The 13,465-nt window shown below is 35.4% G+C and overlaps 2 protein-coding genes and 1 pseudogene across 5 annotated transcripts in view; all 3 read left to right on the top strand.

Moving 5' to 3' along the window:
• LOC106883422 (failed axon connections homolog) overlaps positions 1-7,118 on the top strand; it is a 17,801-nt gene extending 10,683 nt beyond the window's left edge. For all 3 annotated transcript variants that reach the window (XM_052968556.1, XM_052968555.1, XM_052968557.1), the window contains exons 4-7: positions 952-1,148; positions 3,607-3,806; positions 5,088-5,204; positions 6,052-7,118. In XM_052968556.1, coding sequence (XP_052824516.1) covers positions 952-1,148; positions 3,607-3,806; positions 5,088-5,204; positions 6,052-6,170 — 633 coding nt within the window. In that variant the 3' untranslated portion in view covers positions 6,171-7,118. The remainder of the gene's footprint in view (positions 1-951; positions 1,149-3,606; positions 3,807-5,087; positions 5,205-6,051) is intronic.
• On the top strand, positions 1,817-1,935 carry LOC128248230 (5S ribosomal RNA; annotated as a pseudogene).
• Positions 7,119-12,930: 5,812 nt separating the features above from the next.
• LOC106883423 (uncharacterized) overlaps positions 12,931-13,465 on the top strand; it is a 10,854-nt gene continuing 10,319 nt past the window's right edge. The window contains exons 1-2 of one of the 2 annotated variants that reach the window (XM_014934419.2): positions 12,931-13,018; positions 13,183-13,355. The gene's annotated coding sequence lies outside the window, so the exon portion shown is untranslated. Of the gene's footprint in view, positions 13,019-13,149; positions 13,356-13,465 lie in introns of those variants that run through there. The other variant, XM_052968558.1, reaches the window with a different exon arrangement.

Below are 13,465 nucleotides of genomic sequence, written 5' to 3'. Positions count from 1 at the left end.
TCACCCCTCTCCACCACAACACATAGTTCGTCACAGCCCATAACACCACAAACACTACACCTGATATCCCCAACTCCATATGCATGCACACATGTATATCATGATTCATACACTGTTCACTTTCTTGACTTTTGTACATAATTCTATGTACTGTACACGCACCTTTGATGAGTTGCAGTGCACCTGAGCACTATACATAATAATTTCATGATTGTTATTATTATCATCAGCATTTTCGGTAGAGTCAGTTCATTTCATAGTGAAGTATACATCAACAGGTTGCTCATGTTTCATTTTTGGCATAGTTTCTGCAGCTAGATGCCCTTTCTTACACTAACTCCTTAAACCAATGTACAGATTGAGTTTTTTTTTTCATGATACCAATGCTAAATGGGTGTCATGTTCTGTTTATAGGAAGTTAATTATATGGCTGGTCATAGAGTGACCAATGGTTTTGCATCTATAAAGTACTAAGTCTTATAGGCGGCTCATTGGATTCTGATGACCATTGGCATGAGAGTCTGGTGAACCATCTATAATGCTAAACGCTTGATAGAGGCAAAACCAGATGACCAGCCAAAAATGAACTTCCTATCAATACATTACTGCTCTAATGTTTTAGAGTGTACTTTTATGGATGTGTGATCCACTGACGATATCTATCTATCTATCTATCTATCTATAATTTAGTTTATATAAGGGCATTACTATACAATAATACCTCATGCTTAGAGGTAAAATGTGCTTATTTCGGTAGTCTTGACTTATGGAGTCCCTCTAAGCGTGAGGCATTATTGTATAGTAATGCCCTTATATAAATTAAGTTATATATATTAATGGAAAAAAATTATGGTTTTTTTTTTTCCTTATGAGGTTTTTTCACACTAACTACTTGATAAATTCTTATAAAGTATTTATCCTAATATTAAATCTATCTATCTATATTGCTAGGTTGAATATACCTATGAGATGTCACCAAAACATAAAACACCTTGGATTACATACAATGGAGAAGTTGTCAGTGACTCACAGTTTATAATCGAGTATTTAAATAAGAAATTCAACCTTGATTTAAACAGTCATCTCTCGGAGGAACAACGTGGTGTTGCTAGAGCCATGCAGAAAATGATAGAAGAGAACTTGTATTGGTAATCGTTCTTTCTTTCTTTCTTTTTAGGGTGTTCTATGGGACGACCTTTGATGAGATGCATAAGATTGTTTCTTTTTACTGTAAATTTCTTTTCCATTTAAAGACATTTAAATTATAATGTAATGTGTTCTTGATGATGTAGACGTCAAACATCTTAAACGTTTGTAGCAATTAATAAATGAATGATCAGAAAACAGGAGTTAAATTTCATTTTCTCATCCATTTATTAATTGATATTACGCTCTATACTGAACGACGAGCTGGCAGAATCGTTAGCACGCCGAGCGAAATGCCTCGCAGTATTTCGTCTGCTGCTACGTTCTGAGTTCAAATTCCGTCGAGGTCGTCTTTGCTTTTTATCCTTTCGGGGTCGATACATTAAGTACCAGTCAAGTACTGGGCTCGATGTACTCGACTATCCCCCTCCCCTCAAATTCCAGGCCTTGTGCCTATAGTAGAAAAGAATATTTAGTACGCCGGGCGAAACGCTTTGCAGCATTCCGTCTATCTTAACTTTCTGAGTTCAAATTCTGCCTGGGCCGACTTTGTCTTTCAGCCTTTCAGAGTCAATAAAATAGGTACCAGTTGAGCACTGGGTCGATGTAATCGACTTGCACCCTTCGCCGCAATTGCTGGCCGTGTGCCAAATGTTTTCATATAACATACGTATACGGCCATATCACGTTGAAAGCATCGGTTCTCGTCCGATCACCGAGGTTAAGCAATATCGAGCCTAGCTAGTACTTAGATGGGTGACCGCTCGGGAAACCTAGGTGCTGTAAGCATTCCATTTTCTAAAGATGGTACAGTACGGCCGCAGTCAAATGACTGAAATCAATAAATGAATAAAAATATAATAGAAAATAATATAGTAAACAACTAGCTATTTGCGTCAAGGGAGATTACTCTAAAATATACATATTGGGTTTTACCTCCCTTGAGTATGTATTAGGATCAAATGTAATTTTAAATGCATAATGTTTTAAATTTTTTTCGCCAGGACCTTCAAGACTGGTTTACGGAAGGGAAGAAGTTAATCTTTAAACCGAGACCTGACCCAAATACTTACTATAGACTGAGGTCCGTCAAAGTACCAGTATCGAACTGGGTGACGGATTAAGTCTATCACAGAGGGTGGGCGTGGTTTTATTTGAACTCAGAATGCAAAGTGCTGAAAAAAATCCTCCAATCTTCACTGAAGGGATAAGTTGTAAATTTGACCTTGGCAAGATTTGAACCCACAGTGTGGGTATTTAAAACAAATACGGCAAGATATTATACCTGGTCACTATTTTACAATTGTAAAATAGAGTTTCTTCAATAGATGATTGTCAGTATAGTGTGTTAGTTAACTTTGTGGTTAAACACTTCCAGTCAATATTGCTAATTTGTTAATTAGCCAGGTGAATTAGATTGACAGAAATTTGCATAATCTGCCTTTTAACTTTATTTTAAAAATTTTTTTGAAAACTATATTTCTTTCACCATTTGTTGCTTGTTGTTGTTGTTACAATAGGACAATTAGCATACTGGGAAAAAAGCTTAGCAGCATTTCGTCTGTCTTTACATTCAGAGGTCAAATTCTGCAGAGGTCATGTTTACGTTTCACCCTTTCGAGGTTGATAAAATAAGTACCAGTTAAACACTGGGGTCAATGTAATCGACTTACTCCCTTCCCCGAAACTACTGTCCTTGTGCCAAAATTTGACAATGGCAGAACTGTTAGCATGCCAGGCAAAATGCTTAACAGCATTTCATTCATCTTTAATGTTCTGAGTTCAAATTCCACCAAGGTCAACTTTACCTTTCATCCGTTTAGGGTTGATAAAAATAAGTACTAGTTGAACACTGGGAGTCAATGTAATCGACTTACTCCTCACCACCCCGAACTTGCTGGCATTGTGCCAAAACTTGAAACCATTATTGTTATTATTATTATTATTATTATTATTATTATTATTATTGTTATTATTATTGAGCTGGCAGAATCATTAGCCCATCGGGTGAAATGCTTAGCAGTATTTCGCATCTTTAATGTTCTGAGTTCAAATTCCACCAAGGTCAGCTTTACCTTTCATCCTTTCAGGGTTGATATAATAAAGTACCAGTTGAACACTGGGGTCGATGTAATCGACTCATCCCCACCTCCCCAGGCTGCCCTTGTGGCAAAAATTTGAAATTATTATTATTATTATTATTAAGGCAACAACCTAGCAGAATTGTTAGCATGCTGGATGGAATGCTTAGCAGTATTTCGCCCATCGCTATGTTCTGAGTTCAAATTCCACTTAGGTTGAGTTTGCTTTTCATCCTTTCGAGGTCGATAAATCAAGTACCAGTTGAGTAATGGCGTTGATGTAATCGACTATCCCGCTCGCCCAAATTTCAGGCCTTGTGCCTATAGTAGAAAGGGTTATTATTATTATCATTATCATTATCTTTATCTTATCTTGAAGGGCTTTGGCTCTCAGTCGATGGGTATATAGTTATTCTGACCCAACTCTGAGAACTGTGATCCCTGCTCCGAGATTTATTGTCTGGAGGATTAGAAGAATGGTTAAGAAACAGGCTTACTGCCAAGGTATGGGTCGACACACTCCTTCAGAAGTGGAACATATTGCAATGGAAGATTTAAAGGCTCTCTCAGACTTTATTGGTAAGTGATATATCTAAAGAAATTAGTGTGTGTATGTGTGTGTGACAGAGTCTGTGATTATCCCTCCACCACCACCACCACTACTTGGTACTCGGTGTTGGTTTGTTTACATCCACATAACTTAGTGATCAGCATGAGACCAATAAAATAATTGTCAGACTGGAAAACTAAGTACTGAGGTCAATTTGTTTAACTAAACCCTTGAAGATAGTGTCTCAGCAGGGTTGCAGTCCAATAACTGAAAAAGGTCAATCATTTATTTATTTTGTGGAGAAAACAGTCTAGTGTGTATCTCTTCTGATAGAGTTTCTCACTACTACAGAAGATACCAGTTTCTATATAATCATTGAAGATGATTATACTGAAACTGTTCTGCTAGTTCTTTCACTGACTGAACAATTTTAAATAGAGTAAAGGCTGTATGCTGTAACCCATGTTAAAATAGCACAATTCACTTTAGATTAAAAAAGACAAGATAAAAAAAATAATTGCCGCTGCTGACAACAATGATCATGTAAAATTTACAAGTGATCCATTGGTTTCCAGTGTTGAATTTAATTTGTATTACAAGGCTACTCTAAACAAAACAGTCTTTTACGAGATTAATCCTATGAGAGAAACATAATTTCTTTGGTCTCATTTAAAAAACATGAGGTGATTACTCAGTGGTGGATATTCATAGCCTGAAATAACAAGTCATTGAGTAATTGAGTCAAATATCCAGCAATGAGCAGAGCAAATAAGGAAGATAGACCTAATAACTACTATTGACAGCTTGTTTAACCCTTTAAGTATGGTGACCATCAAAAAGAGATTTGTCAAAAGCTTGTAGAGAGAGATGAAAGTTGACAATAGCTAATTCAGATTGTCACACCATGTTCCATCCATCCATCCATTTTTTGGCATTTTCCCCCTATTTCTTGGAGGGTATGAGAGTAGAATGGTCAGGCTTCTTCTCTATAGAAGCAATCATCATTGCACTTTCCAACTCGATTCTCAAGCATGATCTGAGACTATGGATATTATTCAACCATCTCATTCTTGGTCTACCCCTAAGCTTCCTGTCAGTTGGCAGTCTAAATATTTAACTGTAAAATATTTCATATGGTCAAAGTGACATGCTCAAACGTTAATTAGGATACCTAAATGATTAAAAGATAAAGGTATTTTACAATCCTTAATTAACTTCTAAGCTTAAAATTTTAAATCACATTTTAATAATCCATATAAAACTCAAACTGAAGGATTTGTATATAATTCAATTTCTTATGAATTCTACAGGAAGAAAGAAGTTCCTTATGGGAGTCAATCCATGTGAAACTGATTGTGCTATATTTGGAATGATTGCTTGTTTAAAGAAAATGCCAGAAGGTAGCTTTTTCATAAAGGTCTTTAAAGGTTAGTATGACCAGTTATTTTTAATTCAGAATGCTTTCATATTGTAGAATAGGTGGCATATCTTATTTTTTAATAAGTTTTTCATAACATTTATTATGACTAAACAATTCATAGTATCAAACAGCTTTTGAAGTTATGTACAGACTATGTAAGAAGATTCTAATAGCTATGTATTAATTCAAAATTGAAATGGATGTAATCTTACACTTATTTTCATGTCTGTTTTTCCATGGTAGCATGAGTCAGACAAATATTATTGAGACAATATTTTCTTCCAGCTGTTTGCACAACCTTACCTCTTGGTTAAGAAAATAAAAATAAAAGGGCTATTTTTGAAGGCAACAAATCATTGCCTTGAAAGCATCAAACCATTTGTATAAATATATAATTATCAGTGTAACAAGTTACAAGAGATAGTATGTTACTATAGTATTTACATCCTTGAATATTTCTAACAGTAGTTTACCTAAAATTAGGGCCAATTAGCCCCATTTTATTTCATCTTTTTGATACCAAGACTACCTCTGCTTCTATGATACAAAACACCTTCTTCAAAATGTGATATTTAAATAAAGTGTTCATCTTAAATTTATGTAAAAATTTTTTGCTAATTTCCAATCACCATCTAAATAATGAACTAAAATATTTTACTTAATCCTCAATTTTTTTTATATTTTCAAAATTAGTTGAAACATATATAGTAACAAAAGGGTTAAGACAATTTATATTTTAAAATTCTTTCTGTTGTTTATTTGTTGCTTTTTTTGTTTTATTGTTTATTTTTTTGTATGTTTTCATTACAGAATTGTATTTTTTATGCTACTATTTCTTCTCTTTATTCAACCAGATAATTCATTCCCAAATCTAATTGCTTACTGTGAAAGAATGAAAGAATTGTTCTGGCCTGATTGGGTTATTCCAAACTGGAATGGTCCAACAATGGGACTTCAGCCACTAAGACCATAGTTTTTCATAGAAGTTTGCTTGGTGTAATTTCTAACAGCTTTATTTTTCTATTTGTGTTCTTTTTTTTTTTTTACCTCTTTTCTACTAAATAAAACATATCAAATAGTTGTATTGCAATCAAGTACTGAAGAATTTTGATAAATAGCTGATACCTGTTTATATATATATACATATATATATATATATATATATATATATATATATATATATATCCAACAAACTGTTTTCCTTTCATCATGTGTTCTTAAAAATTAAAACCATTCTTGTAATGGAATTTATACCAAACTAGTTCTCAGTAAATATTTTATATTTCCTTTCAAGTTAAATCCACAGCTCCTTAAAATATTAAAAGAATTATTCAAAATATTAAACCTGTTATTTTTTTGTTTGTATTATTTTCTTGTTGGTTGGACTCATATCAGGTCCAACTGAACGGACATAAAATTAAGGGCATTCTAGCTTTGACCACCACTTGTCTTCTTTTAAGGAAATGTAGGAATAAATTATCAAATATTCTTTCCTCATTTAAAATTGTAGGGTGTAATTTAAGAGAAATTTTACTTACATCCAAGTTTGAAATTGTTGATGAAGTCTTTAAAAAACAAGGTTTAAGTTTTAAGACCATAAAAAACACGGTTTAAGCCTTAAGTTCAAAGCAAAAATCTAAATATAAATTACATGCTTATGGATTTGTAAAACTAAGGATTATTCTTTACTGTACAGATGCTCCGTAACAGCTTCTCTTACACACTTACAATTCACCCCTAATAAGGTTCACCACTCTTAATATAGGGGTTCCCACATTGACTTCTTTTCCTTGTTATTTTCTAAACTAGTACCTATACCAGAATGTCTTATTACATGGGCCCAGAGAATAGGGGTCAGGAACATTTGGGTTTTAGGGGACCCAAGATTCAATTTGAAAAATAAAAATTAAGATTCATATTATTAATGTTGTTGTTGACTTTTTAGTACTGTACAATTTGCTCAGTTCAGGGGACGAACAGATATATATAGATATATTGGCAGCATGTGGAATGGCATTTTCATCACTCGTTCTCTCACTCACTTTCTCTCTCTTTCACACACACAAACACATACACACACACTCTCTCTCTCTTTCTATCTCTCTCTCTTTCCTACATATATTTTGTCCATGTGAGTGTATGTATCAATGTACTCAAATGTATGTATTACTAGGACAACTGGATAAAATTATAACATCCATATTCTTTCATTCTCTATCCATCCCTGCCTGCCTGTCTGTCTCTTATACACACACACACATGTATAGACACATATACACATACAAAAAAACTTGTACATGTAACTTAATATATGTGTGTATGTATTCATACACATGGTTGAGTTTTACGTATATAATGCATGTGTAAGCATACACTTACATTAGTGCATTATTTATGTATACATGTAAAGGTATCTTCCAGATAAACCAAATCAAGCAGTTTTCAAAAATATTTATTACAGTCCAGTTCACATACACTAGAACACTTGTAAGTATTTGTTACTATTCAATTCGAATTCAGATTTCAACAACATGAATAAGAATTAATACAGTATATAATATATAATCAATTTATTATATACTGGTCCAATTGTCTTAGTTTCAGTATCGAAACAGATGACATAGTGCTTAAGTTAACAAAAGCTTCTTGACTAAAAATATAAAACCATTCTGAACTAGCACAGAAACCTCTGTGTAGTTGCTGTTCATTCATGATCCGTGGTAAAAATGGTTGTCTCCTATTAATGTTTACTTCAGTTTTCACCAGATGTTATATAATGTAGCTTTTATTTGATCGCCAAAACAAAATCACACATTGTATTGAATTTTATTCTCGTTTTAGCCTCATGTCAAGCTTGATCATGATGACTTTATGATCAAATGCTTTACTTCAGATACAGTTATGTTTGTATAATACAACCACGTTGTACAGTGTTTTGTTTATAAACTGTAATTTGAACGGCTTCTATTTCTAACAGGTTGAGCGAAGGTCTTTAGTTGGCTTACATATTTATATATCAATTGTGAAAGACTTTACTTTTTCTTACAAATTATTTCAACGTTGGTCGTATGTTGACAGATGACACAAATAATACCTTCTATCTATTTCGACGATTTCGTTTTTTTTCTTTCTTTTTTTCTTGGGCCTTAGAACTCATAATGCCGGTTATACAGTTTCCAAGATCACATTTTCCTGAATGGAACGCCAGTCTGTTGCAGGGTTTGAGGCCAGCGATTCTATGAAGGAAAGAGTCAAGACGATGTTTTATTAGGCAGATTACTGCATTATACGAGGCGGTGCTGAAAAGTTCCTGGCTTTGGGTAAAAGAAACTACAAGAAGATTAGTTAACTATGATACAAAATGAAAAGAAGAAAATGCAAAATGCTGAAAAAGCGAGGCAAAAATAACCACTGCAAAGCAAAAGCGAAAACATGCACAAAGGAATTCCATGTGTTAAAGCAAGTTCACAGACTGCACTATATCAGTCAGTTCAGATATAAATAGTTTTGCACAGCTTGGCGGGCCAGTGCACACGACGACCACTGCACGTCGGATTGATGTATGTAGATGAAGGCGGGAACGGGGTGTGCAATTGTGAAGGTAATGAATGCGAAGATGTAGCTTGTGTTTCGTGGTGAACAGTGTATGTGAGCGGGGTATGTGGCTTTGGTGTCAGAGCGTCTATAAAAGCTCGTTTTACCATGTCAATTTTCCCATTTAATGTCCATGGTGAAAAGATTATCAGTGCTGGAAAGGACTCAGTAAGATCCTGTGTATGGTATGTGAGGGGACTTTTCATAGAGTCATTGCGAAGAAACACGTGGGTCCACGAAGCAAAATCCTTCGGGACCGAAGATGTAATAGTTTGTTGTCGGGAGGTCATCAGCGGAAGATTGGTGAAATACTAACGAAGTCTGTTGACGTAGAGAGCAGAATCTTGGGAGGAAAAGTTCACATGGGCCAGCATTTGACCTGTTAAGAATAACGGTTCTCCGTAGAGCAGCCTCGCTGAAGAGTATCCAAGATCCTCCTTGACTGCTGAACGGCAGCCTAGAACAATGAGTAGATACTCGCTCTATCGCTGTTATGATAAGCGCGCATTGCAGCCTTCAATTGGCGGTGGAAGCGTTCCACCATACCATTTGAAGCTGGATGGTAACTAGTAGTCCGAATGCGCCGCACGCCTAGAATTTTCGAAAGCCCATGGAAGGAGTGGGATTCGAACTGCCTACCACGGTCAGTGGTGATCGTGGTATGAACGCCGTAACGCGATATTCAACCCGATACCAGAGCTCGCGCTACTGATTCTGCTGTAATATCACACAAAGGGATGACTTCCGGCTAACATATAAAACGGTCGATGCACGTAAGGAGATACGTAAAAGCTTGACTAACTGGCCACTGTCCAACTAGATCGATATGGATGTGACTCGGACGAGCGTCTGGGGTGTTGAACATACCAAGAGGAGTACGAATGTGCCTATGCACTTTAGCTTTTTGGTAGAAAAGTCATGAACGTGACCAAGCAATGATATCTTGTCTCATATTTGGCCAGAAGAATCCAGCCGAAATGAGTTTCACCGTGGTTGAAGTTCCGGGATGCAGAGTGTGGAAAACAGTTCGACGGTGGGTCTCTGGAACAAGAGGACGTGGTTTATCTATCGAGATGTCACATAATATTTGTGTGTCAGAAGTAGGCACAAGCAAGTACTTAAATTTACACGTCGCAAATTCTGGTGAAGCAAGATCGATCGACTCTAGGGGAGGCTGATCTGCAGAAAGAAGATGGAGGCCGATATTTGAAGGTGGTGACAAAGAATTTACACGAATGCGAGAGAGAGCATCTGCCGCTGCATTCTGTGCACCAGAGATACGACGAATACCATTGGTAAGCTGCGAAACAAAATCTAGATGACGAATATCTGTCGGGCTTCGAACGAAGTGCAGACGATGATCGTTATAGATCGTAAATTGGCGACCTTCAAGTGAGTATTGAAAGTGTCTAACTGTCAGGTACATAGCCAAAAGTTTACGGCCAAACGTGCTATGGCGGGTTTCGGCTGGTTTAAGCTGTCTCGAGAAGAAAGCGAGAGGTTGTGCTTGCTGCTGGTGATGTTGCTGCGAAACTGCACCAACAGCTGTATTTGATGCATCCACGACCAGCAAAAGCTGGGCATCAGACACGGGATATGTGAGAAGAGAAGCGCTAGCCAGCGCATGTTTAACTTTGAGGAATGCCTCAAGATGAACTGGGTCAAGGGAAATAGGCTCGTCTTTCTTTTTTCTATTCAGTAAGAGATCAGAAAGAAGAAACAGAAGGTCCGCACAATGTGGACTAAAACGGCGGTAATAATTAAGATCAAGGAACTGTCGAAGCTGTCGCAAAGAAGTAGGTGGAGGAATATCCTGAAGAGCTATTCCGTCAGTGCCGATGATGTCGCCCATAAAGACAAGTGAAGATGCACCAAAAACACACAGAGGTATGGTATAACAGTGTCCTACGTGAACAAAAGAAAAGTTCGAGCTACTCGTTGTAGGGTCACAAATCCAGAAGAAGGTGTATGCAGCATAAATAACATGTGACACTGTTATTATATATTGTAAAATGTGGACAGGATAAATGTTCGAGCAGTCCATAAATAGTTATTTAGTTCTAGAGTGTTTCTTCCTTCGATATTGTCTACGTGGTAGAGATGAGCTCCAACAGCGACATGACAAATTACGTCTGACTTTCTTGGAGGCTCGGATGGGACTGGTTAAAATTTTCCCGAGACTTTGTAATAGGCGGCAGTGTGTATCTATGCGCGAGGTAAAGCGGTTGGTTACACTAGCCAAATCACGTATAGATGGATAACAGTTCCGCCAAATGGAAATAGTGCTCCTACAGCGTCAAATATATCTTTTAGAAAATGGAGGAATCGTTGACATAGAGCTTGGAGCTCAAAATACATCAAGAAAATACAGAATTTTCCATTGCATGAAAATTTAGCAACAAAGCTTTTTATTGAGTGGTCACATGAAAGCCTGTGGACAAAAAGAAGAAACGTAGCTCGGGAGAATCTGGGGGTTTGTTAAAGTTTTTGACAAAGTTCAACTATCATAAAAGTGCCACTCAGTATTGAGGAAAAGAATCTCGCGAGAATATGTTTCCCTCCATTTGCGTTGTTCTGTGTCAAGTCTTGCTGAAAATGACAGGAGTCAGAAAACCGAAAGTGTGTCAGAAGAAATGACGGTTCAAAAGCAACAAAGGTAAATTATGCATGCGTGTATGTATGTATGTATGTATGTATGTATGTATGTATGTATGTATATGTGAATGTATGTATGTATGTATGTATGTGAAGGTGTAAGCGTGTATGCGTGCGTGTGTGTGTGATCACATACAGGCATCCTCATTGGTCCAACAGGTGTTCTGCTGTATCTGGATAAGTTTTTGTTTTCATCTCTCACCTAGATAATATCTACTAAGTAGTCTACAGAAAAAATAATACCTGTAATAGATCAGTGCTCTGCAACCGGTATGCCGCGGCACACTGATGTGCCACGAGACGATGCTAAGTGTACCGCAGTGTACCCTGAATATAATTTGTTCTCCTATACCTTTAGTTATATTTTTAGTTCAGGTGTGCCGCTGAATTTTGAAAAGAATATAAGTGTGCCGCAAGTGGAAAAGGGCTGTGGTGCACTGTAATAGACGAATTATTTTGTACTAAAGGAGCAACAGTTAATTTCCTGTTGTGTAGATCCTGGTAGTTGCGACACAATTAATTAAAATAGAAGGAAAATATATATTTAATAATGTTTGGATGTTTGTCTTTAGTTCAATAAACCAAATTTAATATTATCTGTTTTCAGTTACAGTCACTGTACCTAAAAACTTTTGTTTTTAATTGGAATAATAATATTCGACTGTGAAATAATTGTATTTGATAAAGTTTGTTTCCAGTTGAAATAAATGTATCTGATTATAATTTGGTGGGTGAATCAGATAAAGCTACAAATAATAGCGTGTAAATAAATATTGGTTTTGGGGTAGAAAAAGTCGAAGTCCCCCGAGAAGCCTTCGACCATTTTTTTTTATCCAACAGGCTATTTACACGCTATTATGTGTAACTTTATCTGATTCGAGTATCACAGTTCAAATAAATAAATAAATAAATAAATAAATAAATAAAAGAATTATTTCACGTTCTCACGAACATTCTAACTTCTTATGATGCCAACAATATAATCTATAATGCTTTTTGGTGGAATAGCTTATTTAAATGTTTGTTTTCAGTTGAAAGAATAATATTTAATAACGTTTGTTTTAAGGTAAAATAATTATATCTAATAAAGTTTGTTTTCAGGTGAAACGATTTATATTTAATAATATTTGTCATCATTTGAAATATAATTATATTCAATAAAATTTAGTTTTTCAACTGAAAAATGTTCAACAAAATTTTTCTTTCTGTTGAAATAACTGTATTAAATAATGTTCGTTTTCCCTTAAAATCATTATTTTTAGTAATGTTCGTCCTCAGTTGGAATTATTGCATCTAATAATATTTGTTTTTGCTTGTATTTTCTGAAATAATTATATCTTACAATGTTTGGAGTTAGCTGAAATAATTATACTTAATATTATATTTAATAATGCTTGTCTTCATTAGAAATATAATGTTTGTTTTCACTTGAAATATACTTAATAATGTTTATTTTCAGTTGAAATATCGAGCTGAGTACTTATACAACTGTTCCGAATCAATGACTATAAAACAAGTTGTCAACGAAAATCAATTGATTTCATTGATTCACGATGATTTCTTTATTTGTTGGTGAGAAAGTTCTTATATCACACCGATTGGCTTATTTGATGCCTCATCCTTCCCAAATTATTTATGTCTCCTTTGAAATCGTTAAAATATATCATATTTTGTCCACATGTACAAATTAACTGTTCTATTTCTATAACCGTTGAACTTACGTGGCTCTTTTTCAGCAATGAAACAGGTGTAATGATGTTGATTGGGTAAGAATTCAACTAGATATCGTGGCACTATTACCTTTTATCACTTCTTTATAAAGAACTATCGTGTTCTTTTCCTCAGTAAGACTACTTAGACAACCTCTGTTGAGAAGAGACAAAAAATCGAATCAGAAGGTAATCAGAAGGTAAGTGATTTTTTTCCTTCCGTGTACTGTCTTATATTCTTGCATTATGCAAGGTAAAATTGTCTTCACCGAGGTTACAACACAATGCAGACACGTATATATATATATAT

Source organism: Octopus bimaculoides, chromosome 6 (genome assembly GCF_001194135.2).
Source record: "Octopus bimaculoides isolate UCB-OBI-ISO-001 chromosome 6, ASM119413v2, whole genome shotgun sequence".
Taxonomy (NCBI): Eukaryota; Metazoa; Mollusca; class Cephalopoda; order Octopoda; family Octopodidae; genus Octopus; species Octopus bimaculoides.
Note: the sequence above shows the minus strand (reverse complement) of the source record. Positions and strands in the feature narration are given on the sequence as shown.